The sequence below is a fragment of the Panthera pardus genome, unplaced genomic scaffold, assembly GCF_024362965.1.
Source record: "Panthera pardus isolate Hobbes unplaced genomic scaffold, ASM2436296v1 HiC_scaffold_24, whole genome shotgun sequence".
NCBI classification, from domain to species: Eukaryota; Metazoa; Chordata; class Mammalia; order Carnivora; family Felidae; genus Panthera; species Panthera pardus.
The window spans coordinates 99,797,010-99,823,698 of NW_026526810.1; the positions used below are offsets into that span (position 1 = coordinate 99,797,010).

Below are 26,689 nucleotides of genomic sequence, written 5' to 3' on the forward strand. Positions count from 1 at the left end.
ATGGTTAAGAAGTATAGAATTCTAATAGAAACTGTTTTTATCTTTTTTTGCAGCTATGTCATCATATCTTGTAATTATTAAAACAGAGCTTCCTGCTGCTATTTCAGAATTTTTGTCAGGAGGCCATACTGGGTAAGAAAAAATATTTCCCGTTGTGTCCATTAATTTATTAATTCAATAAGTATTTATTCATGATATGGCATATTAGGCAAAGACAGGAAGGAACTGTTTCTTGGAGAAGAAAAAAGAAGAAATTTCTTCTTTCAATGAAAAAATGAGGTGGGGAATGAGGGTTAGTGGAAAGTCCTGCCCGTAAAGGTCTTAAACAAAGGAGGGGAGTGGTTAATACTGCTGTCGCTTTTCAGCAAACCACAGTGATAAAGTTACAGCCACACTTGTGAATTTCTATTCTAAAGCAGGGTTTGAAAAAATAAATGGTTTGCAGGGATTTAATTATTTCATTTCCTGTTTTTTAACAATATTATAAACAATACTAAACCACATTATACTTCCTTTCTCCCTTATTTAAAAAATACTGGGTTCTAAAGACTATTGACTCATCTCTTTTTATGGGAAAAAAACAATTCTGTTTTTCCTTGCACAGGAAAAGAAACTTTGTGAAGAATAAACTCGAAAAGACAGAATAAATTCTTTTAAATGTCATCAAGTTATTTCACATAATTTCTAAACCATAATACAAAAACCTATCAGACTTTTTGATGTAAATATTTGGCTGTTGTGCTCTAATATGTGAACTTGTTCTGGACTGAGGGGCAAGTTTTCAAAATTAACTTTTTAGCTTTTGCAACTTGGCTTCCATGAAAAAACTCTACTTAGACAACTGCAAATACCTATTTATAAGGAAAGTATGGTGTACTTCAGATCTGAATAGGAATCGAAGTCCTGCATGATTTTTCATCATCAGAAACTATTGTGCCTTTGTGTAGTACTTTACAGTTTATAGGGTTTCCACATTAATTATCACATTTGGTGTTCACAACTGCCTCATCTACAGCTTTATCTAGTTACTGTTACATTTTATGCTCTTAGTTTGATGAACAATTGCTATAAGAAATAGCTGTATTAAATTCACTTTTGCATCGCTGTGAAAATAATGAGGACAACTTCTATTCAAAAAAATTCTATGTGACAGTTTTATTTTAAGGTTTAGGGCTAAGAACTCAAGGCCGTGAGAAGTAGAATCAGGAATGTTAGACTAAGAGTAAGGAGACATGTTCTATCCATGTGACATTCAATGACCTCAAGAAGTTTTACTTCTTTTGGCCATATGACTTAATTCTGTGGTTTGGGTTTCTTCACCTGGCTTAATGGGGGTACCAGTGTTCTTAAGAACAACTTCTTAAGAAAGTTGTTGATATGATCAAACAAGATATTGTATATACAAATGCTTTTTGTAAGCTGATAGCATAGTGTAAATGTGGGGAATTAAGAAATTCCATAATGTTGTGTGTCAGATATACCCGCAATTAAAAATAAAGAAATTTCAATAATAATAACTACATGAAAGGTGAATTTGCCCTGTTTGCTCTGCCAGGAAGGTCAGAGTCAAATTTGAATGTGTTGCATAAACTGTTAATCCTAATAGTTGTCACATGTGCTTTGCCTTTTTCTTGCTCCTGAATTTGGCGACTTCTGTTTAAATTTTTATTGTCATATGTCTTTGTGGAAAGAGAAGGGATAAAACCGCATATAAAATTTTAGAAATAATTAAGGTAGCATAAGACAGAACTGCCATTAAAATTGAGGTCTTCTTTCTGTAAATGCGATACTTTTACCATAGCTTCAATTTAAATCAATTGCAATTTGGTTGGGATTTTTTTCTGGTTTGTCAAAAAAAAAAAAATAATAATAAACTCCCATCTTATTCATCTTAGTGGAAAATTGATTACAATGGTATTTTTATATGTCAGAAATTGATTTTTAAAACTATACTTCAAAATCCTGTGGCCAGTTTGTATCATCTCGGTTTTGGAAAATTGCACATCTCTTGGACAGCGTCATCTTGTTGTACATGAAATGTACATTTGCTTACTTGGGACTTCAGAATTTTGAAGAACATTAATAAGAGACTATATTAGTTGGTCAGAATATAGATAAATCATTAATCTTTAAAGCTTGATGCTGTAAAATAATTAAGAAACAAATGTTATGGTAATTAACAACTGTCTAGGACAGTGTATTTTAAAAGTTACGTAACACTATTTCTTCTGAGTCAATATGATATTGATATGCTTTTATTTTAGGGTTTGACAATAAATTGCAGTTAAGGTCTTTCAGGTGTGCTTATTTTCTGTGAGATTTGATGTACCTTTGTGAAATATAAACCTCTAAAAAGATGTTATCAAAAAGAAACCGTATGTTCACAATATTCTGATTTCAAAAATTACTGTTAGAAGTCAGAAACTATAATACTTAATCCCAAACTTGTATGAGGCATTGGTATTTTTCACAGAATAATTTATATTTTAAAAATCTATGGCTGTTAAAAGTTGGAAGCTCTCTGTTAACATTTAATGATCTTGTCAGGGGAATATGATTGACACAATTAAGTTGTCTTGCATTTGAGTTACATAATTGATATGGGATGTGAGTAAGATCCTAATTCAGAACATATGATACTCTTGTTCCATTCTATTCGAGAATGAAATTAAAGCAACTTATAAATAAATCTGGTTTTCATTAAAATATGGAAAAAAGCATCTGCATGCCAAAGCATTTGCAATACAGCTAAGGATTTAAACTCTATATTTCATACTTGGAACATTTTTATCATATAGGATTAAATCCACAGATCAAACAAGTTTTTTAGGAAGTATAAAACTTTTTACTCTAATTCTTTTGGCTTAAAGGAATGTATATTTAGATTACAGTAGGAAAACAGGGGTTCGGTTAGATAATTCTTTTTCCCCCTTAGGAAAAAATTTAAGGTGAGTATATTCTTCTAAAATTTTGATTTATAAAAGATGCTTATTTAATAGGTGCTTTTTGAGATTATGTTTTACTGGTTTGTATTTCTCAGGCTGGGTTTTATTTTGCAAGTTTAATCACCTCTGCTCTTTGGAAACTATCCATCGCCAAACACAACTCAGTTGACTGTGACGTGCACATCAAATCTAAACTAACTTTACTGTGCATTACTATATTGCCTTATGGTTGAATGGTAAAGAAAAGCACTGTATTTGCAATTGGCTTTATTAATGTACCTTAAGAAGAAATGATTACCCAGTAGCCAAGCCAGGGATAGAGAAACTATATTTTGCAATAAAGTTTTATTTGTTTGTTGGTTATTTATTTATTTACTTTGAGAGAGAGAGCTTACGCCAGCAGGGGAGGGCCAGAGAGGAAGGGAGAGAGAATCCTGCACTGTCAGCACAGAGCCTGCTGTGGGGCTCGATCTCACGAACCGTGAAATCACGACCTGAGCCGAGATCAAGAGTTGGACACTGAATTGACTGAGCCACCCAGGCACCCCAATAAAGTTCTTTGTATATCAGGAATTTAAAATCCAGTCCTGTGAAGAGGACAGTTTAAAGGAAAGCACCGTTCTGAGAAAAAGGAGGCAGTATCTGAGGCATGTGTTAGTATCCACTAACATACCATAACTGTGATTCTGAGGGACTGCTGGGAGGAGGTGACATTGTCTTTAGTCCCACGGTTAAGTGCTTTGGGCAGTCTCATGGCTTTTGGACATGAGTGAATTGTGGTCTGATATAGTTGTAATACGTTATATAAGTTGTATAAGTTGTAAACTTCAGGACTTAAAGTGTTCCTTTATTCTTACACAAGAGAAAAGAGTCTTCGGTCCTAAAGATCAATATGCCCTCTGCACAACTCCACCTTCATGACAGTAGGAACAGCAGAACTGTCAGATGGAATCTGCTTTGGTGCTCCTTTGGGTCTTTTTTCTCCTGACACTGCAGTGGTGTGGGTCTGATATTGGGTCCCAGAAGGAGCGTGGTTTTAGGCAGAGAGCCCTGGGCTTTTTGCAGTTTTCAGAAATTTGGTGGCCAGGTGTTCCTCAATGAGAGATATTTTGAAGTTCCCATTTTGACACTTGAATTCAAGAGTGACTAGAAGAGGAACATGCCCAATATCATTTTGTATTCTTTTTTTTTTTTTTTTGACATTTATTCCTTTTTTGAGAAACAGTGTGAGTGGAGGAAGGACAGAGAGAGAGGGAGACACAGAATCTGAAGTAGGCTCCAGGCTCTGAGCTGTCAGCACAGAGCCCTACACGGGGCTTGAACTCATGAACTGTGGGATCATGACCTGAGCTGAAGTCGGACGCCTAACCGACTGAGCCACGCGGGTGCCCCATCATTTTGTATTCTTAATATGTGTGCTCTTAGGTCCTCCTGCATACAGGAATTGAGAGGCATGTGCAAATGCAGAGAGCACATCTTTGGGTCCATTAGTGCTAGAAATACTTGTGCATAGGTTTTTGGGTTCTGACACATGCATTTCCTAAAGACATGAATTAGAGTGAAAAAGGGAAAGGTGTCATCATGGTGCTATTTCTGCTGCCGCTCCTTCTTTTGCTCTGTTTAAGAGGAAGTTGCTGGCACCCAACAATACCCGGGAAAGATATGTTACAGAGGACTTCCTCTTAAACCAGGGTACAAAAGGACACAGTGCACGATGAAGTCCATGTCGGAAGCCAGGGGTGGAAACCCATGTAGAGGAAAACCTTTTCTTTCTTTTTTCTTAAACTGAGATATAAATAACCTATGACATTGTATACATTTAAGGTGTACAACGTGTCAGCACACTTCTATATTGCAGTGTGATTACCACAATAGTGTTAACTAACCCCTCCATCACGTTCTATTAAGGATCTACTCTCCTAGCAACTTTCAGGTATACATTATTGTTCACTACAATCAGAAGGCTGTACATTAGATCCCCAGAACTTATTCATCCTCTAATTGCAAATTGTACCATTTAACCAACATCTCAGTTCCCTTGCCCACCCCCACCCTCACCCCTGGTAACCACCATTCTACTCTGTTTCTGTGAGTGTGGCTTTTTTTGATTCTACATATAAGTGATAAACGATAATGATCTTTTTTCTGCCTGACTTATCTCACTTAGCACAACACCCTCAGAGTCCATCCATATTGTCATAAGTGGCAAGATTTCCTTCTTTCTCGTGGCTGAATAATATTCCATTATTCCATATGTATATTATATATATGGCATATTATGTATGTGTGTGTATATATATAGATAGATAGATAGATACATATATACACACACATATCCCACATCTTTATCCATTCATCTACTGACAAACTCTTAGGTTGCTTCTATACCTTGGCTATTGTGAATAATGCTGCAATAAATAAGGAACTGCAGCTATCTTTTCCATATCCTGTTTTCCTTTGGATATATCACCCGGAAGTGGCATCACTGGATCATATGGTAGTTCTATTTTTAATTTTCTTAGGAACGTCCGTACTGTTTTCCATAATGGCTGAACCAATTCGCATTCTCACTAACAGTGCACAAGGATTACTTTATCGCTACTTCCTCACCAACACTTGCTATTTCTTGTCTTTTTGATACCCATACTAACAAGTGTGAGCTGATATCTCATTGTGGTTTTAATTTGCATTTCTCTGAAGATTAGTGATGTCGAGCTCCTTTTCATATACTTGTTGGACATTTGCATGTCGTCTTTGGAAGAATGTTCATTTCCTCTGCCCATTTTTACATTGGATTGTTCAATTTTTTTTTGCTATTGCTTTGTATGAGTTCTTTATATAATTTGGATATCAACTCCCTACCAAAGATATGGTTTCCAAATATTTTCTCTCATTCCATAGATTGACTCTTCGTATTGTTTGTTGTTTCTTTTGCGGTACAGAAGCATTTTAGTTTGATGTAGTGCCACTTATTTCTGCTTTTGTTGCTTATACTTTTGATGTCATGTCCAAAAAATAAATGCCAAAACCAATGTCAAGGAGTTACTTTCCTATGTTTTCTTGTAGAAGTTTTATGGTCCGATATTACACTTAAGTCTTTAATCCATTTTAAGTTAATTTTTGTGAGTGGTATAAGATAGGGGTCCTTTTTATTTTTCTGCATGTGTTTATCCAGTTTTCCTAGCACCATTTATTAAAGAAAATTTTTTCCCCATTGAACACTCTTGGCTCCCTTGTCAAATGTTAGTTGGCTGTATATGGACACAGAGTTGTTTCTGGGCTCTGTTATTTGTTCTGTTGGTCTATGTGTCTATTTTAAGCCAGAACTATGCTATTTTGAATGGTATAGCAGCTTGGTAGCATAGTTTAGGATCAGGAAGTGTGAGTGATGCTTTGTTTTTTCTCTCAGGATTGCTTTGGCTATCTGGGATCTTTTGTGGTTCCATACAAATTTTAGGATCGTTTGTTCTATTTGTATAAAAAGTGTCATTGAAATCTTGATAGGGAATATGTTAAATCTATAGATAGCTTTGGGCAGTATGGACATTTTAACAAATTAATTTTTCCTATCTATGAACATGGACAGGATAGCTTTTCATTTGTGTCTTTAATTTCTGTCATCAAAGTATTACAGTTTTCAGTGTATTGAATTTTCACTTCCTTGGTTAAATTTATTCCTACATATTTTATTGGTTTTGATCCTGTCATAAATGGGATTGTTTTCTTTATTCCTTTTTCAGATATTTTGTTGTTAGTGTATAGAAATGTAACTGGTTTCTGTAAGTTGATTTTGTATCCTCCAACTTTACTGAATGTGTTGATAGTTCTAACAGTTTTTTGGTTGAGATTTCCTGTGTATAAGATCGTATAATCTGCAAATAAAAACAGATTTACTACTTCTTTTCCAATTTGGCTGTCTAGCTAGGACTTCCAGTACCATGTTTAAAAAGAGTGGTGCGATGAGGGGGTGGGGGGCGCCTGAGTGGCTCAGTCGGTTGGACGTCCGACTTTGGCTCAGGTCGTACTCTCGCAGTTCGTGAGTTCAAGCCCAGCATGGGGCTCTGTGCTGACAGCTCAGAGCCTGGAGCCTGCTTCAGATTCTGTGTCTCCTTCTCTCTGCCCCTTCCCCACTCATACTCTGTCTCTCTCTGTCTCTCAAAAATGAATAAACATTTAAAAAAAATTTTTTTAAATAAAATTTTAAAAAAGAAGAGTGGTGAGATTGGGCACCCTTGTGTGGTTCCTGATCTTAGGGAAAAGCTTTCAACCTTTCCCTATCGAGTATGATGTTAGCTATGGGTTTGTTGTGTATGGCCTTTATTATGTTGAAGTATGTTCCTTTTATACCTAGTTTATTGAAGCTTTTATTATAAAAGGTTATTGTATTTTGTCAAATGCTTTTTCTCATATGTCGAGATGATCATATGATTTTTATCTCTCATACTATTAATGTGCTGTGCCACATTTATTAATTTACATATGTCCTACCACCCTTGTATTGCAGGGATAAATTCTACTTGATCATGGTATATGATCTTTTTAATGTGCCACTGAATTCAGTTTGCTAATATTTTTTTGAGGATTTTTGCATCTGTATTAATCAGGAATTTTGATGTGTAGTTTTCTTTTTTTTTTTGTAGTATCCTTATCTGGCTTTGATATTAGAGTATTCTGCCCTTGTAAAATGAATTTGGGAGTGTTCCCTTCTCTTCAGAGTTTTGGAAGAGTTGGAGAAGAATTGGCATAAATTCTTCTTTAAATATTTGGTACAATTCATCATTACAACTATCTGGTCCTGGGCTTTTCTTTGTTGGGAAGTTTTTGATTACTGATTCATTTTCCTTACTCATTAGTGCTCTATTCGTATTTCCTATTTCTCATGATTCAATTTTGATGTATGGTTCTAGGAATTTGTCCGTTTTCTTTTCTTTCTTTCTTTTTTTTTTTTAATTTGAGAGTGCAAGTGGGAGAGGTGTAGAGAGAAAAGGAGAGAGAGAACCTTAAGCAAGCTCCATGCCTAGTGCAGAGCCCGACGCAGGGCTCAGTCTCATGACTGTGAGATCACGACCTGAACTGAAATCAAGAAATAGATGCTTAACCAACTGAGCCATCCAGATGCCCCTATCCATTTTCTTAATTTAACAGGATGGGAGACTTTAGCTACATGGTACAAAAAGAAGATGCATTTTCACTAACTGGGAATTCTGAGAGCATCTACCATATGATTTGGACAAATAATCCCTATTGTCTTTGATACTCTAGCTCCCATATTGGCATGAATTTTACTTTGTTACTATTGTGCGTGTATATATATGTATATGTTTCAGTGAAAAATGATTACAGGAAATTTAGAAAAGACAGATAAAAAATAAAAATCAGGGGCGCCTGGGTGGCGCAGTCGGTTAAGCGTCCGACTTCAGCCAGGTCACGATCTCGCGGTCCGTGAGTTCGAGCCCCGCGTCAGGCTCTGGGCTGATGGCTCGGAGCCTGGAGCCTGTTTCCGATTCTGTGTCTCCCTCTCTCTCTGCCCCTCCCCCGTTCATGCTCTGTCTCTCTCTGTCCCAAAAATAAAAAAAAAAAAAAACAAAAAAAACAAAAAAAAAACGTTGAAAAAGATTAAAAAATAAAAATCATACATAATACCATCTCTTACCTAATCATGGTTATTTCATTCCCTTTTAATTTTTCTCAAGCTTTTTTAAACATAGTTAATAACCATATATTTTATACTTTTATCATTTCCATTTCGCTAAATTGTCTTTTTTTTAAAGCTGCATAACATTCCACCGAATATGCTGTTAATTAACCTAATATTTTCTATTGTTAAATATATAGGACTTCCTGCCAGCTTCTTAATATTATAATAATGTTATATTCATAGTTTCATGCACATAGAATTCTTTATATTATAGATTATTTTCTTAGATTACCATATTTTTATTGCTTTTGCTACATATTGTCATTGTTTTTCCAGAAGTAGTAGTAATTGACAAGATCACTAACAATGCGTGAAAGATCAATTGTGCCACATCCTTGAATATTGTTTTTAAAATAATTTTACTAGTTTAATTTCAACAGCCTCATTTTTATTTCTTAAATTAGCACCAGAGATTGGATTTTTCTTTGTGTGTATTTACTAGTTATACTTCTTGCATGAATTGTTTGTCCTTTACATACTAAAGTGAAATCTTTACTATTAAATTCTTGGGGCATTAACTCTAACGTTTTAAAACTTATACACATGTATTTTATATTAGAAAATTGAAACCCATCTATATGTAAACCAGGAGAAAATAAAAATTGCTCATATTGCTACCACATAGACATATATGCTTCTGGTATTTTAAATCTGTCCTTCTGACCATTTTTTTTTTTTTAATGTTCATCCAATTTTCTTAAGTAATCAAATACATCATCACACACTTTTAACTTGCCTTTATTTCATTTAATATGCTAATGCCTTTATATGAAAAATATAGTACTTTTTTTCCTGGTAATTCATGCTCTTTCTTGATAATTTGAAAAATATAGAAAACTGTAAAGAACAAAAATTACTCATCATTCTATCACCCAGAGATGATGGCTATCAATATGTTGTAGTTCCTTTCCATTTTTAATGAATCCTTTCCTCAAAATTGCTATCATGCTATATATATTTATGATGTTTACTGAGTATTCATTACGTTATTATACTTATAAAAATTTCTTTTTTGAAATTGTTCCCTAGTCACATAATTTGTTTTAGAATTGTCATGGTCTTAAGGGCACCTAGGTGGCTCAGTAGTTAAGTGTCAAGCTCTTGGTTTCTGCTCAGGTCATGATCTCACGGTTCATGAGTTCAAGCCTTGCATGGGGCTCTGCGCTGACAGTGCAGAGCCTGCTTGGGATGCTCTCTCTCTTTCCCTCTGTCTTTGCCCCTCCCTTGTCTCTCTCTCAAAAAATAAATAAACTTAATTTTTTTTTTTTAAATTGTCATGGTATTAGATGTTTGTTTCTGATTTTCTGTATTGTTTTTATGCAGTTTTTACCTTCACCAGTTTTGTGCTTACCTTGTCACTCCTCACCAACATTGACTATTATCTTACTTTTAAATATTTGCTAATTTGGTGGTTGAAAAATGGCATCTCATTATTTTGATACCTTTCTTAAATGAAAATTCATTAATAAGAATAATAGGATTTCACTAGAACGTATTTTAATAAAAGGAAGTAGACTTTTCTTAATGGGTGGTTGTAATGGTTATAAGTGTGTGTGTGTGTGTGTGTGTGTGTGTGTGTGTGTGTGTGTGTAAACACAAACAGTGGATTCCTGTGCCTAAAATAGGACTTTTTTTTTTCTAATAGGTCTTGGTATCTTGATGGACAAATACTACTAATAATCATTTGTGTTGGCATTGTCTTCCCTCTTGCACTTCTTCCTAAAATAGGTAAGTCTTTAGAGAAGAGAACATTTTTTTGTTTGGAAGAGAGAGAAGATAATGTTAAGGGGTTTTTAAATTTCACAGTACCACATTTTTAGCAGAAGGGTGGTAGTGGTGAATAATTTTGAACTCGGACTTATTTTAGGTTGTTCAGCCTTCAGCCTTGCCTAGTTAGCCCATTACTTGGTTTGCAGTAGTATTTTGTCTGCCCTACTAAAATAAAATCTTTACAGCGGAACATTAAAGAGCAGCCTTTCCTTACAGTGTACCATTAGTGGTAAGCCTGTTCCAACTCTGCTGTACAGAGCTGCATAAATGATCTGTGACAGATAGTTGGAATGTTGTTATTCTCAGCCCTAAGCCCCAGATACCAAGCACTGTAATAGAAAACATGCCCAAGATGTATAGCTTTTGCTGTACGTTAGGAACACTTTCCTTATAAATTGCTTTTTATTTTACTGTTATTTTACAGGCTTTCTTGGCTACACAAGTAGTTTATCATTTTTCTTTATGGTGTTCTTTGCTGTTGTGGTAAGTTTGAAATAGAGTACATTGCTTATCTCCTCACTAAAATTGAACTTACTGTGTTAATGTCTTCTTTTTTCTTCAACTCTGTTTTCTGTTAGAGTTTTAGTTCATTGTGTTATTTAAAAAGCCCTTTAGGCCACAAAATTATTTCTTTTGTTGTATCTCTTTTGAAGAGGCTGAGCTAAAGCCACAGTTCAACTTCAGTATCTCTTTTGGTTCACTAGAGAGGAGAGCACACTGATTGTGTTAAAACCTAAGATGAAGTCTAATTCTTTATGTAGGTGTGTGTTTCAGTTTATTTCCATATAATGCTGTGTGTGTATGTGATTGAACTCTCCCTTGCTACTGAAAGATGAGTGAAAGGAAATGCTACCCAAATGAGCAACAACATAGTATACCGGTAGCTGAGCCATATTATAGAGCCATGGTTTTAAGCTATCACAACAATCTAGGAGGCATTTAATTTAGGTTAAACTGTCTTCTGGGATACGAGGATAAAACAACTTTGGATTATTTAAATGACGAGGAAGTGACCCTGGTTTTAGTGTCCAGAAATATTTATACTTCAGTGGATGCTCTTAAAACTAAAATACTCAGAAGCGTTTTCATTTAATCATTTGTTGAATTTATCAGCGTTAAAAATCATTGCCCTCCCTCCCTCAGATTGTCTGACTTGTATCTTAGAAGTAAATGAACTGAACACAGACTCTTTTCACCCTCAGTTTAATTGAGATACAGTTGACATACAGCACTAAGCTGAAGGCGTACTCCATAAAGACCTGACTTACATATATAGCAAAATGATTACCACCATAAGTTTAGGGAACATCCATGAACATAGACTTTTTAGGCTCCGCACTGAAAAGGGAAACCACAGTTATTTTCACCATAAGTGGATTTTTTTTTGCAGTGGTACTTTATTAATTTTTTGAGTATAGTTGACAAAAAGTGTTACATTAGCTTCAGGTATACAGCATAGTGATTCCATAAGTTAATACATTATGCTATACTCACCACAAGTGTTAGTACCATCTGTCGCCATTCAACACTATTGTAATATCATTGACTATATTCCCTATGCCGTACCTTTTATTCCCCGTGACTTATTCACTGCTTAACTGGAAGCCTGTGTCTCCCACTTCCCTTGACCCGTGTTGCCCATCCCCCTCCCCTCCTCACCTCTGGCAACCCTCAGTTTGTTCTCTGTATGTATAGGTCTGATTCTACTTTTTGTTTATTCATTTGTTTTTTTAGGTTCCACCTGTGTGAAATCATATGGTATTTGTCTTTTTCAGTCTGACTTATTTCACTTAGCAAACTACCCTCTAAATCCATCCATGTTGTTGCAAATGGCCACCATCTCATCCTTTTTTGTTGCTGTGTGATATTTCATTACGTACACACACACACACACACACACCACATCTTCCTTATCCATTTGTCTATTTGAATATTTATGTTGCTCCCATATCTTGGCTATCGTAAATAGCTCTGCAGTAAACATAGGGGTGCATATATCTTTTCGAATTAGTGTTTTTGTTTTCTTTGGGTAAATACCCAGTAGTGGAATATTGGGTCATATGGTATTTCTATTTTTAATTTTGGGGGGAACCTCCATACTGTTTTCCACAGTGGTTGTACCAATTTACGTTCCCTTCGGCAGTACCTGAGGGTTCTTTTTTCTCTACATCTTCGCCAACACTTGCTATGTATGTCCTGTCTTTTTGATTTTAGGCATTCTGATAGGTATAAGGTGATATCTCACTGTGATTTTGATTTGCATTTCCCTGATGATTAGTGACGCTGAGCATCTTTTTGTGTGTCTATTGGCCGTCTGTATGTCCTCTTTGGAAAAATTCAAGTCCTCTGTTCATTTTTTAATTGGATTATTTTTTTGGCATGAGTTGTATAAGTTATTTATGTATTTTTGATATTAACCCCTTATCACATATATCATTTGCTAATATCTTCTCCCATTCAGTTTTGTTTTCTTGCTGGTTTACTTTGCTGTGCAAAAGCTTTTTATTTTGATGTAGTCCCAGTAGTTTATTTTTGCTTTCAGTTCCCTCGCCTTAAGAGACATGTCTAGAAAAAGGTTGACGTGGCTGATGTCAGAGAAATTACTGCCTATGTTCTCTTCCAGGAACTTTATGGTTTCAGGTCTCACATTTAATCCTAAGTAGAGATCTTTAATCCATTTTGAGTTTATTTTTCTATATGGTGTTAGAAAGTAGTCCACTTTCATAATCTAATTGTTGAGAAGTATCTACAAGGTTAGGAATGACCTATGTATGCAAATGAACCATGTGAAAGAGAATCAGTCTAGATAACATTGAATTTTTTCCTCACAGATAATTGGCAATCCAAGCATTGCATAGGTAAGAATAATTTGGTTTTTATAGCCGATAGCTTGAAGCATGTGAAATGTATTGATACAAGATGTCTATTATAGTTTTCACAGTATTCATTTCTGGCAGGTACTCTTAAATTTGGTGCAGATTTCTTACTGTAGCAGTCATATGGAAATAATACCCTTATTCTGCACTTATTCTAATGTTTTATAAACCATCTGCCCAGATTTTTACCTGTGAGCACAATTTAAATTTGATCTGCAATGAGACAATGAAGATACTGTACACCTTTTTTTAATGCTCCTTTTAATTGTCATATTTATTTTAGACTTTCTAAATAATTAGGTTTTGAAATACTAGTGGTTAGGGAAAGGAAGGCTGTATATATTAGCTCAGATTTTTTTGAAGTGTGTCAATGATTTCATTTATTATTTTTGTCAATTTGTGTTTGTAAATCTATATAATATCTATATTACATTTTTCAAAAAAAAAAAAATCAGCCCAGAAATCTGTTTCTTAAATTACACTGCCTAAATAATGTAAGTAAAGCTTGCAGTCTTTTAAAAAAAAATCTGATCAAAGCCAGCTTTAATTTTTTATCCTCACACTTAAAAGGTTATCTGATGGCTACCGTTTACCAATCCTAGCATTGGTTACTAGATAAGGAATCTTAAGGTAAATTTATCTTGTTTACCTAATGTTCAATTTCTGTCAGTTTATTTTTTTAATGTTTTATTTATTTTTGAGAGGGAGAGAGAGAGACAAAGCGCGAATGGGGTAGGGGCAGAGAGAGAGGAGGACACAGAATCTGAAGCAGGCTCCAGGCTCAGAGCTGTCAGCACAGAGCCTGATGCGGGTCTCAAACCCACGAACCATGAGATCATGACCTAAGCCAAAGTCAGATGCATAACCCACTGAGCCACGCAGGTGCCCCCAGTTTCTATCAGTTTTAATATACACTGGTGTAAATAGCATTACTAACGATTTTTGTATGAAATTCAGTCTCCTACACATCCCATGGAATCACGGGATAGAATCAGGAGACTCCACCTTCTATGTGAACCTCAGTGGTATTTTTATTTGTAAGAGAACCTTCTTACAACAGGTTTGTTTAATTCTCCTAAAAGTGGTGGCATTCTTTTAAACTATTCTTTCAGAAGCAGCAGTTACATAAATGGAATATTGGATTAAACCTAAAAATGTTGGCCCTGGTTAACTTTATTATTCTGCATATGATCATGATAAAGGATAAGGATATTCTTCACATTTCCAAGCAAAATCCAATTTAAAAAGCTTATTCTTACCAAACCCCTAAAAACAGCCATTTGAGGGGAAACCAGCAGAGCGTTACATCACCCCAGTGAAGTGTAGGTTTCATTACACGCACCTACAAACCCACGTGGCTACCTTCTGCATTCTACTTTTACAGAATTTATTTTACACCTATTATACCAAACAGCATTTTTTTTGTTTTTTTGTTTTTTTCAATATATGAAATTTATTGTCAAATTGGTTTCCATACAACACCCAGTGCTCATCCAAAAAGGTGCCCTCCTCAATACCCATCACCCACCCTCCCCTCCCTCCCACCCCCCATCAACCCTCAGTTTGTTCTCAGTTTTTAAGAGTCTCTTATGCTTTAGCTCTCTCCCACTCTAACCTCCTTTTTTTTTTTTTCCCCTTCCCCTCCCCCATGGGTTTCTGTTAAGTTTCTCAGGATCCACATAAGAGTGAAAACATGGTATCTGTCTTTGTCAGTATGGCTTATTTCACTTAGCATCACACTCTCCAGTTCCATCCACGTTGCTACAAAAGGCCATATTTCATTCTTTCTCATTGCCACATAGTACTCCACTGTGTATATAAACCACAATTTCTTTATCCATTCATCAGTTGATGGACATTTAGGCTCTTTCCATAATTTGGCTATTGTTGAGAGTGCTGCTATAAACATTGGGGTACAAGTGCCCCTATGCATCAGTACTCCTGTATCCCTTGGGTAAATTCCTAGCAGTGCTACTGCTGGGTCATAGGGTAGGTCTATTTTTAATTTTTTGAGGAACCTCCACACTGTTTTCCAGAGTGGCTGCACCAATTTGCATTCCCACCAACAGTGCAAGAGGGTTCCCATTTCTCCACATCCTCTCCAGCATCTGTAGTCTCCTGATTCGTTCATTTTGGCCACTCTGGTGTGAGGTGATATCTGAGTCCAAACAGCATTTTAAACACCCACATATAAACTCCCTAATAAGATAAAGCAAAGACAAAAGTGTTTATCTTATTAGAAACAAGATACACCATCACTTACAGTCTTCAAACATTATCCTTCTTTGACTTTCATAATTTGACAGTGCATTTATGGAACAATCTGCAGACAACTCATTTTAACAGACAAATTAAAGAACACTTTTAAGCAGACATGACTGTCCTAAATTGTTTATTAGGTAAGAATTTTACAAACATGACCTACATTAGCAGTAATGGTGGAGCTGGGGAATATTGTGTCTCCTTCATGCCACACAGCGAGAACCACTAACTGTGGTGGAATTTGTGACCCTTTCCAAGGCCATATCTCTTGTGGCCTCAGATGTCAGCTCTCATGTCTCCCTGTGCTTGTGGACTGGTTCGGCGATCCACTGGTGTCAGGATTCTCCTGAGAGCTTAATGGAATAGATCAATGAAGGTAACCTCAAAGAATTTGTATGTGGAATCTTCGCCAACCCAGTTAGAATTCAGGACTCTCAGAGCCCCACAGTGGTGTCTAGCCACGCATCTGCAACCGACTAAAGGCTTTGGGCCAATCTTGGCTCGTTAGCACCATGATGGCCAGGCTTGCCCTGGGTTGCACCCTTAGGAACTGAGTGTTTGCAACCACTGTGGCGCACACGAATCTGATATATGACATAACCTTGCCAGGTCTTGTGCCCAGTCTGGGGGCTTTATCAGGCTGGATTGGGTGAGGGCCCTGTGGACCGCGGAGAGCTGGCCATACTGCCAGCAGCGCACCCTGAGAAGAAAGCTCATTACAGCGGACTGCTCTTCTCCATAGCTCCTGGATGTACTTGTAAAAGCCTGTCTTGGCTGACCTTTGAGCTGATGCCTGCCGCCAGACAGAAAGCAAAACTTATGGCCTTGTCTGTTGTCCCAGATCCTTATTTTGCATAAAAATTTAACATAACATTTTGCCTCCCTGAAATATCTAAACTTTTTAAAGTCAATTTTATCAGTGGCTCCGAATGACAGTAACTAGATGGATCGACCTTTTTGGGTCCATTTTAGAAAACAAATGGATTGCCGTTTTTTCCAAAAGTTCTGTCTTGAGTAGAGATAAGTATTCTAAGTAATATTTTAGTAAGCCATTAATCAAAATAGAAAACAATTTGGATGGCTTTTAGTCAGAAGCTTTGCTTGTTGTGAGCCGTGGATGCTGTTCTTAAGGATCTGTCACTCTCGTAAGAAAAATTAATGGGAAAACAATAGAGAACAATGAAGACAATATATAATTGAGTAGTGATTTATTTGCTTCAGAATAAGAATTGCAGGAATTGAGAGAAGAGAAGGAAATTAAACTTGAGCCTTGAAAGGCGGAAAGGACTTGAAACAGAGAAAAGGAAGGGTCTTTTGTGCCTGTGAACTTAATCCTGCTTTTCCCTTTGTCTTTCTAACCCCTGGAGTTACCTTCTTACCATGTTGTACCTTCAGCCTGAGCAAGGACTCCCTGTCACTGTTGTTGGGTGTCTATTCTCATTCTGTACTTCTACTTTGTAGGACAGCACACCTCACCATCCCACCATGTAGTCTCAGACTTGGGATAGGTCTCTACTGGGAAATTAGCTATAGTAGCCCGATTTAATATTAATAATATAAAGCCAAGCTGCCAATGATTTTTTTTTCATTAATTAGAAATTCATTGAAAATGAATGAAAAACTCATTATATTGTATTTTAGAGCATTGTTATGAGATGTTTTGATTTGCAAGCCAAGTAATAAAAGCTGATGAAATAAATGAGATAGCTCCCATTCCAACCTTGTCGAAGTACTTGGTACACAGGTGTTCAGTACATGGTTGCAGTTGCCACACACACTGTTAGTAAGGGGAAGGTGTGCGGTGCTGAATTTGGGGTAGGGCTGCAGACAGAGACCAGTAGCCACCATGCTGCTCTAGCTCCTATCCTACCCCATCCTCATCTTTGTTTGAAAACGTACCAGAAAAAAAAGATGTGAAATTACTGCTTTTGATTTTTTTTCTTTCCTCTTGGTAAGTTGACCATTATGTACTTGTATTCCATATTGAAAGCTTACCTAGAAATATCAAAAGCAACTTGCTTAGTTTACCCTTTTATTTATTTTTTCTTGGTGAGGGCTTGAGTTCAAAGCAATTCTTTAGTTCACTATTAACTTTATCCTAAAAGTGTACATTGTCCTTAATTTGTTTTATCACTATATAAAATTTTGTTTGAATAGGGTAAAATCCCAAACTAGATAAATACCGAATAGGAATAGTATTTACTTACTGGTCTCCTGCAAAAGACAAATGCTTCCTTTATTCCCCCATGCCCCTCTGTATGCTGGGTTTCAGCCTGGAGCAAATATTTGCAGAGTAATTGCGTGCCCTGAAACAGCCTCAACAATGGTAATGTCGACATGTCCACAACTGTAGGTCTGGAGCATTATGGCCACAGTCCAGAGTAAAATCCTGAGATATTTGCATTGGTTCTTTCTGAGAGGTGGCATCCCTCTGGATTTCTTTTAATTAAAAAAAAAAAAAAAAAAAAAGAATTCTTTGTACCAGCTGGAGTTCAATAGCTACGTGCTGTTACTCTTAGCCAGCTTTATCTACATTTACGAAAAGTAATACAAGTCTAAAAGCAGCCAGGAGGATGGTGCTTTGAATCAGGAATCCCTGAACTCCTGCTTTGTATGGGGTCTCTCCTTATTTCTGTCTGTGGCCATTTCCAGAACTGGTATTAATATTTCTCTATCGCTACTGATGCCAGGTCCACAAATAACCATAGTCTTATACCATTGTCACTAAAAGCATCATGTTCCCATTTTGAGTTGTACTTGTTTTAATGCCTTGATGCTATTAGAGTTTTGAAAGTTGACACGAGAGTACTCAGTGTTTAAGGGGGGAGATTCCCCACTAAATAGATATGCGTCACTCCCCTTTCCCTCTCACAGTAGGCAGCCATGTTAAGTGACAACCCATTCTAACTGGCAAAAGATCATAGAAGCAAAGAATCTTCTGTTAGCTATTAGTTGGGATGGAGTTCATTTAATTGAAGTAATGCTGACTTGTTTGAAATCATTTTCTTGTCATGAATTTCATAAGAAATAATCTTGAGTGTGGATTCTATTTATTCTTGCAGGTAATAATTAAAAAATGGTCCATCCCTTGTCCTCTGCCACTAAATTATATAGAACAATCTTTCCAGGTAATAGTTTACATTTTCAGTTTCTTCCTGTTTAAGTTAAAAAGAAAAAAAAAAACAGAGCAAGAATGATTTTTTTCCTAATTAATGAAAAAGTAATGGCTGTATTGCAATTTGGAACTTTGTTTTGAAATGTTTTTATTTGAAAGCCTAGTAATAATAACTACATCATTTTTGTGGATGAATTTGGACTTTTAATGACTGTTGGTTTCTCTTTTTCCCCTGTATCCTCTTAAACAGATTTCAAATGCTACAGATGATTGTAAACCAAAGCTCTTTCATTTCTCCAAAGAGGTGTGTAAGTTATTAACAGATACTTTTGGTTGATTTTTCACATTTCAAGTTTTAAGAGATTTGTGTAACAGGGTCTCTTAGGTCTTTGTACCTGTAGCTAATTAATTTTCATGAAAGTGCTAAGTATAGGGTTGCCTACCAGAAGAATAATATTATTTAACACAGGGTGGCCCATTATGAAACAGCCACCTTTTTTTTTTTTTTTTTTTTCTTTTTTTCTTGGCATGCCTTTAAATGGAGCCTGTTTTAAATGGGCCACTGCCTAAAAGAACAGATTTACCGAATGTCTGGTCTGGCCAATAAGGTCCTCTGTGGATACAGACTTCCTGTTGCCTTCTGGACTTGTAAAGCTAAATAGCCAATTATATCAAAAACTCCTCCCCTGTGAGTAGAACCTTGGTCTGTAGCTAAACAGCCTCATCATTGGACCAGCAGTTGAGTGCTGCCAATATATCTTCGGGCTGAAATTCCAGAGTTGAAATTTATGATGCTTAGATTGGAGACTAGCAGATCAAGTCTCCTTGCTATCTCTAAGAGTCTTAGAATCCTGGAAATATCTGCAAGAGCCCCTGAACATCAGCAGAGGAGACAGGAACTGTGATCTGGAGGTCTCTCCTTTACTGTTCTAGAAGAGCCCAAAGTCCTCCCTGTTGCTGCACGTTTCTTCATCTACATTTTTGTATTCTGTTGAAATCCAAGTCCCAGGTATTAGAATCCCCTCCACTCTTAGACAACTCTTATCAGTGTAGCATGTTGGTGTGCTAACTGCTCCATGCAGAATTTTCTTTTTAATCCCTAGTTTTTCTATGAAAAAATGTCTCTCTGGCTCCACAAAGGAGATTACTACATCCTTTACATGTTAAAGGCCATCTGCCTTAAAGATCCAGGTAGGATAATTGACAAACCAGGAAATTGAGCAATATATGAAAGAGATTTTGTGAATTAAACTCTCATTCCCCTAATCCAAGCTCAGGAAATGCTACAGCTTTCCTTCCTAGCTCCCTTCAGGTATTTTAGGAGGCATTATATACCAAGATAGTTCTTCAGTCATCTGGAACGCTTGCTGAAGAGCCTAAAGTTAGAAAAATGTTTAAAGTAGAAAAGAGAAAGTAAATTGCCATTAATTTTATAAAGATGGCATTTTCATTTAGATGGTAATTTGTTTGCTTTATAACTTCCTCAGGCTCTTAAGTGTTCTAATTAAAAAAAAAAAAAAAACAATTATGTTTGTATATTCCAATGGATCTTTAAGAATTTGTCAGTCTAGAATATATCATGTTCATTCCCAATGAAAGAGACCCTAGTTAAAATGCAAAGATGGGATTAATATTTTCAGTATTCCATTCGATTCAGTTGGTGGTATGCCAACCGTGGTATAGAAGCCAGCCAAGAATTTTTCTGGCTAGCACAGGCTGTCTAACTATTAAGTGAAACATTTGTTGGTGACCATACTTGTGTCTCTCTTTAAAAAAACAAACAAACAAAAACATGAAACATCCTTTTATAAAGAGATGATTCATGAAAGATGAAGTAAATTGAACCAATTTGATTTTTTTTGGAGACCTGAGTTTATTGTCAAATGAAGTAGTGGTTTAAACAGTGGCATTTAATATTTGATCTTTTTAAATTCTTTTTCAGAGTGCTTATGCCATACCTACCATGGCTTTTTCATTTCTCTGCCATACCTCAGTATTGCCCATATACTGTGAACTTCAAAGGTACCATAGAATTCTGGAATCTTTTAAATGTATTAAGTATTTCTTTTTACTTTTTGGACTTTCAGATTGAATGACATTCTCCTTTATGAATCTTTCTCTCTCATCGCTGGATTCTCAGCGTTAGTTTTTTTTTTTTTGTTTTTTTTAAGAATTATTTTATTTTCTAAAAATTTTTTTTAACGTTTATTTATTTTTGAGACAGAGAGAGACAGAGCATGAACGGGGGAGGGTCAGAGAGAGAGGGAGACACAGAAGGCTCCAGGCTCTGAGCTGTCAGCACAGAGCCTGATGCGGGGCTCGAACTCACAGACCTGAGATCATGACCTGAGCCGAAGTCGGACGCTTAACCGACTGAGCCACCCAGGTGCCCCAAGACTTTATTTTATTTTCTTTAAAAGTTTATTTATTTTGAAAAAGAGAGAGAACCAGCAGGGGAGGGGAAGAGAGAGAATCTGAAGCAGGCTCCATGCTGTCTGCATAGAGCCTGATGTAGGGCTTGATCCCATGAACTGCGAGATTATGACCTGAGCTGAGATAAAGAGTCGGCTGCTTCACCAACTGAGTCACCCAGGCACCCCTCTTTTTAAGTAATCTCCACACTCAACGTGGGGCTTGAACTCACAACCCTGAGATCCAGAGTCACATGCAGTACTGACTAAGCTAGTCAGGTGTTTGTTTAAAACAAAACAACAAAGAGTTAGTTTGGTCCTACTGAAGAATGTTTCCTGACTTCAAGCTGTATTACAAAGCTGTAATCATCAAGACAGTATGGCACTGGCACAAGGACAGACACTCAGATCAATGGAACAGAATAGAGAACCCAGAAGTGGACGCACAAATGTATGGCCAACTGATCTTTGACAAAGCAGGAAAGAATATTCAATGGAATAAAGACAGTCTCTTCAGCAAGTGATGCTGGGAAAACTGGACAGCAACATGCAGGAAAATGAACTTGGACCACTTTCTTACACCATACACAATAATAAATCCAAAATGGATGAAAGACCTAAATGTAAGACAGGAAGCCATCAAAATCCTTGAGGAGAAAGCAGGCAAAAGCCTCTTTGACCTCAGCCACAGCAACTTCTTACTCAACATGTCTCCGGAGGCAAGGGAAACACAAGCAAAAATGAACTATTGGGACTTCATCAAAATAAAAAGCTGCACAGTGAAGGAAACAATCAGCAAACTAAAAGGCAACTGACAGGATGGGAGAAGACATTTGCAAATGACATATCAGATAAACAGTTAGTATCCAAAATCTGTAAAGAACTTATCAAACTCAACACCCAAAAAACAAATAATCCAGTGAAGAAATGGGCAAAAGACATGAATAGACACTTCTCCAAAGAAGACATCCATATGGCCAACCGACACATGAAAAAATGCTCAACATCACTCATCATCAGGGAAATACAAATCAAAACCATATTGAGATACCACCTCACACCTGTCAGAATGGCTAACATTAACAACTCAGGCAACAACAGATGTTGGCGAGGATGTGGAGAAAGAGGATCTCTTTTGCATTGCTGGTAGGAATGCAAGCTGATGCAGCCACTCCGGAAAACATTATGGAAGTTCCTCAAAAAATGAAAAATAGAACTACCTTACAACCCAGCAATTGCATTACTAGGTATTTATCCAAGGGATACAGGTATGCTGTTTCGAAGGGGCACATTTCACCCCAATGTTTTTGGTAGCACTATAAACAATAGCCAAAGTATGGAAAGAGCCCAAATGTCCATCGGTGGATGAATGGATAAAGAAGATGTGGTGTGTGTGTATGTATGTATGTGTGTATATATATATATATATATATATATATATATATATATATATATACACACACAATGGAGTATTACTGGGCAATCGAAAAGAATGAAATCTTTCCATTTGCAACTATGTGGATGGAACTGGAGGGTATTATGCTAAGCGAAATTAGTCAGAGAAAGACAAATGTCATATGACTTCACTCATATGAGGACTTTAAGATACAAAACAGATGAACATAAGGGAAGGGAAGCAAAAATTGTATAGTAACAGGGAAGGGAACAAAAACATAAGAGACTCTTAAATATGGAGAACAAAAGGGTTACTGGTGGGGATGTGGGAGGGGGGGATGGGATAAATGGGTAAGGGGCATTAAGGAATCTACTCCTGAAATCATTGTTGCACTATATGCTAACTAATTTGGATGTAAATTAAAAAAATAAATTAAAAATTGAAAAAAGGAAAAAAAATGTTTCCTGGGAGCAAAATCTTTGTGCAGTAATTTCAAATCAAAAATTCTAGTATATAGTTATTAATGAAGTAGTTCTTGAACAATTAAGGAATCCTCTTGACTAGCTTGGTTGATACTTGTTTCTTTAGATATAATTCAGATCACACTTTCTACTTTTGCCATTTTTGTCTTTTAGCCCTTCAAAGAAAAGAATGCAAAATGCAACCAATACAGCAATTGCTTTAAGTTTTCTCATTTATTTTATATCTGCACTCTTTGGGTACCTCACGTTTTATGGTAAGTATATTATTTAATTATCAGTGACAAATTGTTCTCTAGTTGATCTCACACCTGAATATAGACTTTGTTTCCGCCTTTTGTTAGTAAGTTAATTTAGGCTGCTAAATTCAGTGTAGTACTGTAGTAGCTTTATGGGCCTTAAAAAATTGATTTTCTTTCTCTTAAAAATATGGATCAAGTTCAAGATTAATAATAACTTCATATAAAAAAAATTTTAACACCTAAGTAAAGCCAAAGGCTTAGGGACATTGCTGTCTTTCTACAAGAAACAAATGTGCAATCATGATTTTATTTTCTAAGAATTCAATATTTTGGAATCTAGTTTGGGAGGTTGGGAGAATCAGTCATCTTATTTGCAAAAGAACAACTTGAGAAAGGGAAGGGTTTTACACTGGACTGTAGTTGTATACTTAGATCTCAGAGATCTTTGCCTTCACACTTAATTTGCACAATTTGGCATTGTACGTTCTATGATACCTTTCCCCCCCTTAAATTTGGTAAAAGGATTCTTTTAAATTCTTAAATTTAAAAAAATTAAGTAAATTTTTATTTATTTTTGAAAAATTGTCTGGTTGGAATGTGTTTTTTTCTGTTCTAAAAAGAACCTAAAGAAAAAGTAAAACTTAAAAGTCCAGAGTAAGAAAAAAAATTGTAGGCTCTTTTGTTTAATCTGCAAACCTATTTAATTTGCAAACAAACCCATTATAACAAATTGCACTCAATTTGTCAATTCTGGAATACACTTTTCAGCTTATGAGTGCTTTTATAACAGCTCTTCAAGTAAATGGCTGTTATTACTCTGGTGATATTTAGCTGTTATGACTGATTTTATGGTTGATAGCCTTGTGCACATGTTTCAGGTTTTAGACATCCATGATTACTTCTAATGGAACTTTGCTTCTCTCCCAGAGTTTTTCCAAGTCTGACAAGTTTTTGGATGTTTACTTGCACAGCTACCTTTACTAAACCAGCTACCTTTCCTAATCCCAGTGGAAAGAGTATGGATTTTGAAATCCAACAAATATGGTACAAATAACTATTCTGCTCTAACTAGCTTGAACAGGACACTCACCTTGTAATCTTTTCATCTTCTAATCTGTAACAGAAAATTGCATAGAGTTTTATTGAGGAGGAAATGAGTTATGTCTAAAATGCCTATTATAGTATCCGGCACATAGCAGTCTTCCACAAAGGAGAGCTACTGCTGATGGTTACTGTTATTATTATTGTCATTATTGTTATAGTCATTTTATAATTTCAGGTGCTCAGTTTTTCAGCACTGTACTTATCACTATCTTTAATGAAATTTAAGTTAAATATGGTAACTTAATAGTATAATGTGTATGCTCTTGAATTATATGAGAAAATTATAATTGTTCTCTAGTCCCTTTCCTGCTATCTCTATGCTGCTTTAACAGTAAGAAAGGCCATTCATTAATCTAAATCTGCTCTTGCATTTTGTACTGATGGAGGATAAAAATGGTAGAGCTCTGTGCACACCATCAGGAAAAGCATCATCTCCAACACGAGTATGACACCCTGCTGGATATACTACAAAGAAAATTAAGGCAGATGGATAAGCTTTTTTGATCATGGCTCATAAAACAAAATTCTTGAACTATATAAGCTCTAGCTTTGGTTGTTGGGTTTGTAAGTTTTTGCACAGACTTGAGCCCGGTAAGACTTTTCTAGAATAATAAGATACTGTAGCAAGCTCTCTGTTGAGATTGAGCAAAAACTTAGTATAGCAGATTAGCTGTGTATTTTTCTAAATTAAAATTGTCACTGGCGCAAACACTACTATATTTAGGAATCTTCAACATTGAGAAAGAGTCCAAAAAATAGACCTCCTTTTCCTCCTTATGGATAGCTATCTGGAAGAAGCCTCAAATGGCCTGCCAATCTCCAGGATGGCTGAGGAATAGTTATATAAATTGCCATGAAATTCTGTATTAAGTTATCAGAAAGCTTACATTGAAGGGAAAGTGGAAGAAGGATGGATGCTAATACATTTATTGAGCTAACGTTTCCTGTGTAAATGCCAGGTATCTTATATACATTGCTTACCTTAATCCTTACAGCAACTCTACAAGGTATAGGTTCACATAGCTTGAGCAATTTGGCCAGATACTTGCAGCTAATGAATGATGCGTTGGGATTTGAATCCAATTCTGACTGTCTCCAAAGGTAGTGCTTTTATTACTATGTTCCCTCCTCAGGAATTATGCTAGAGAACCCAGATTTCCTTCATCCCAAGTTTTTGTCGATTATCTTTTGGAAGAACCTGGCTCACTTAAGCTCCAGACATATCTATATATCTCTGTCTACTTACCTACCTATCTACTGATCTATTGTTCCATGAACACAGAGGCAAAACATTTTCATTATGTAAATGAAATATTTCCTACACAGGGATTGTCCTTGTTATCAGGTAAAGCTGTTATGTTGTCTCTGACTTAATGCACCGCAAATTCTTCAGACTGTCCACATTTTATCTAATGGAGAAATGCACACCTAAGAAAAATCTTATTGTAGGTAGGTGATAGAAAGAATGATATAAAAGTAATTCCTTCTCCAAAGACCAAAGAAGATTCAGATATTGATTTTTCCGTTCACAATAGCTTTTGGGGGGCTGTTAATCATCACTAAGGAGCATCTTTTTTGGTATATTTCTGTTGAGATATCAGTAGCTCTCATTCTTATGGAGAGAAATTACTGAGCAATTATCAAAAGGGCTAGTCACAAATTAAGGCCTTGAACTCATTTTGTAAATGAGCAGCTGAAGCCCAAAGAAATGAAGTGACCTGTTAACAATATTTGTAGTAGCATGTCTCCTGAATACTAATCTAGTAATCTTTCTGCTACTCTGTGGTAATCTTTCTAAACTTCAGATGGTTTGACAATGTGTATTACACAAGACAGCCTCCTGGCTTAATAGCATATATAACTTGCAGAGGTCCTTACTAAGATTTATAGAGATTTGTCTGAATTCAGAGAAGTGTGTTGTACTCTATCCCTCACATATGTTAAGGCTCAGCTAAGAACACAGAATTGACTGGCTCGGAAGAAATGTTTTCATCCTGGGAAAGGAGAAAGTGGATATGTAACAGATATTTTGAATTTATAATCTAGCTCTTCTGACTTCTGGAGCTGCTTGGGATCCTTTTATCCAGTGCTCCCAAGGCTTAGTTAATATCTAAATTTTGTCAGATTACAGGGACCCATAAGTATGTACCTAGATTAATAATATTGGCTCTTTACAGACGTTACAGCATTATAAGGTGAGGAAGAAAAAGTGTTCCTCTGGGGAGCCAGGCCAATGCCCAAATGTTGCATAATAACCAGACCATTTTAAAAGTCTACAGAATTGTTAAGCAGTGTTAATAGCTCATTTTCATGATTCAAAAAGTAGAAAGAAAATAGTTTGCCATATTTTTTCAAAGACTTGCAAATATCTCAGACTTGGAAATAGAATCC

The 26,689-nt window shown here is 36.1% G+C and overlaps 1 protein-coding gene across 6 annotated transcripts in view; it reads left to right on the top strand.

Moving 5' to 3' along the window:
• SLC38A6 (solute carrier family 38 member 6) overlaps positions 1 to 26,689 on the top strand; it is a 74,511-nt gene that overhangs the window by 30,936 nt on the left and 16,886 nt on the right. For 5 of the 6 annotated variants that reach the window (XM_019451617.2, XM_019451615.2, XM_019451618.2 and 2 more), the window contains 7 exons: positions 54 to 132; positions 10,289 to 10,371; positions 10,838 to 10,896; positions 18,614 to 18,679; positions 18,917 to 18,970; positions 20,609 to 20,688; positions 23,109 to 23,209. In XM_019451617.2, coding sequence (XP_019307162.1) covers positions 54 to 132; positions 10,289 to 10,371; positions 10,838 to 10,896; positions 18,614 to 18,679; positions 18,917 to 18,970; positions 20,609 to 20,688; positions 23,109 to 23,209 — 522 coding nt within the window. The remainder of the gene's footprint in view (positions 1 to 53; positions 133 to 10,288; positions 10,372 to 10,837; positions 10,897 to 18,613; positions 18,680 to 18,916; positions 18,971 to 20,608; positions 20,689 to 23,108; positions 23,210 to 26,689) is intronic. The other variant, XM_019451619.2, reaches the window with a different exon arrangement.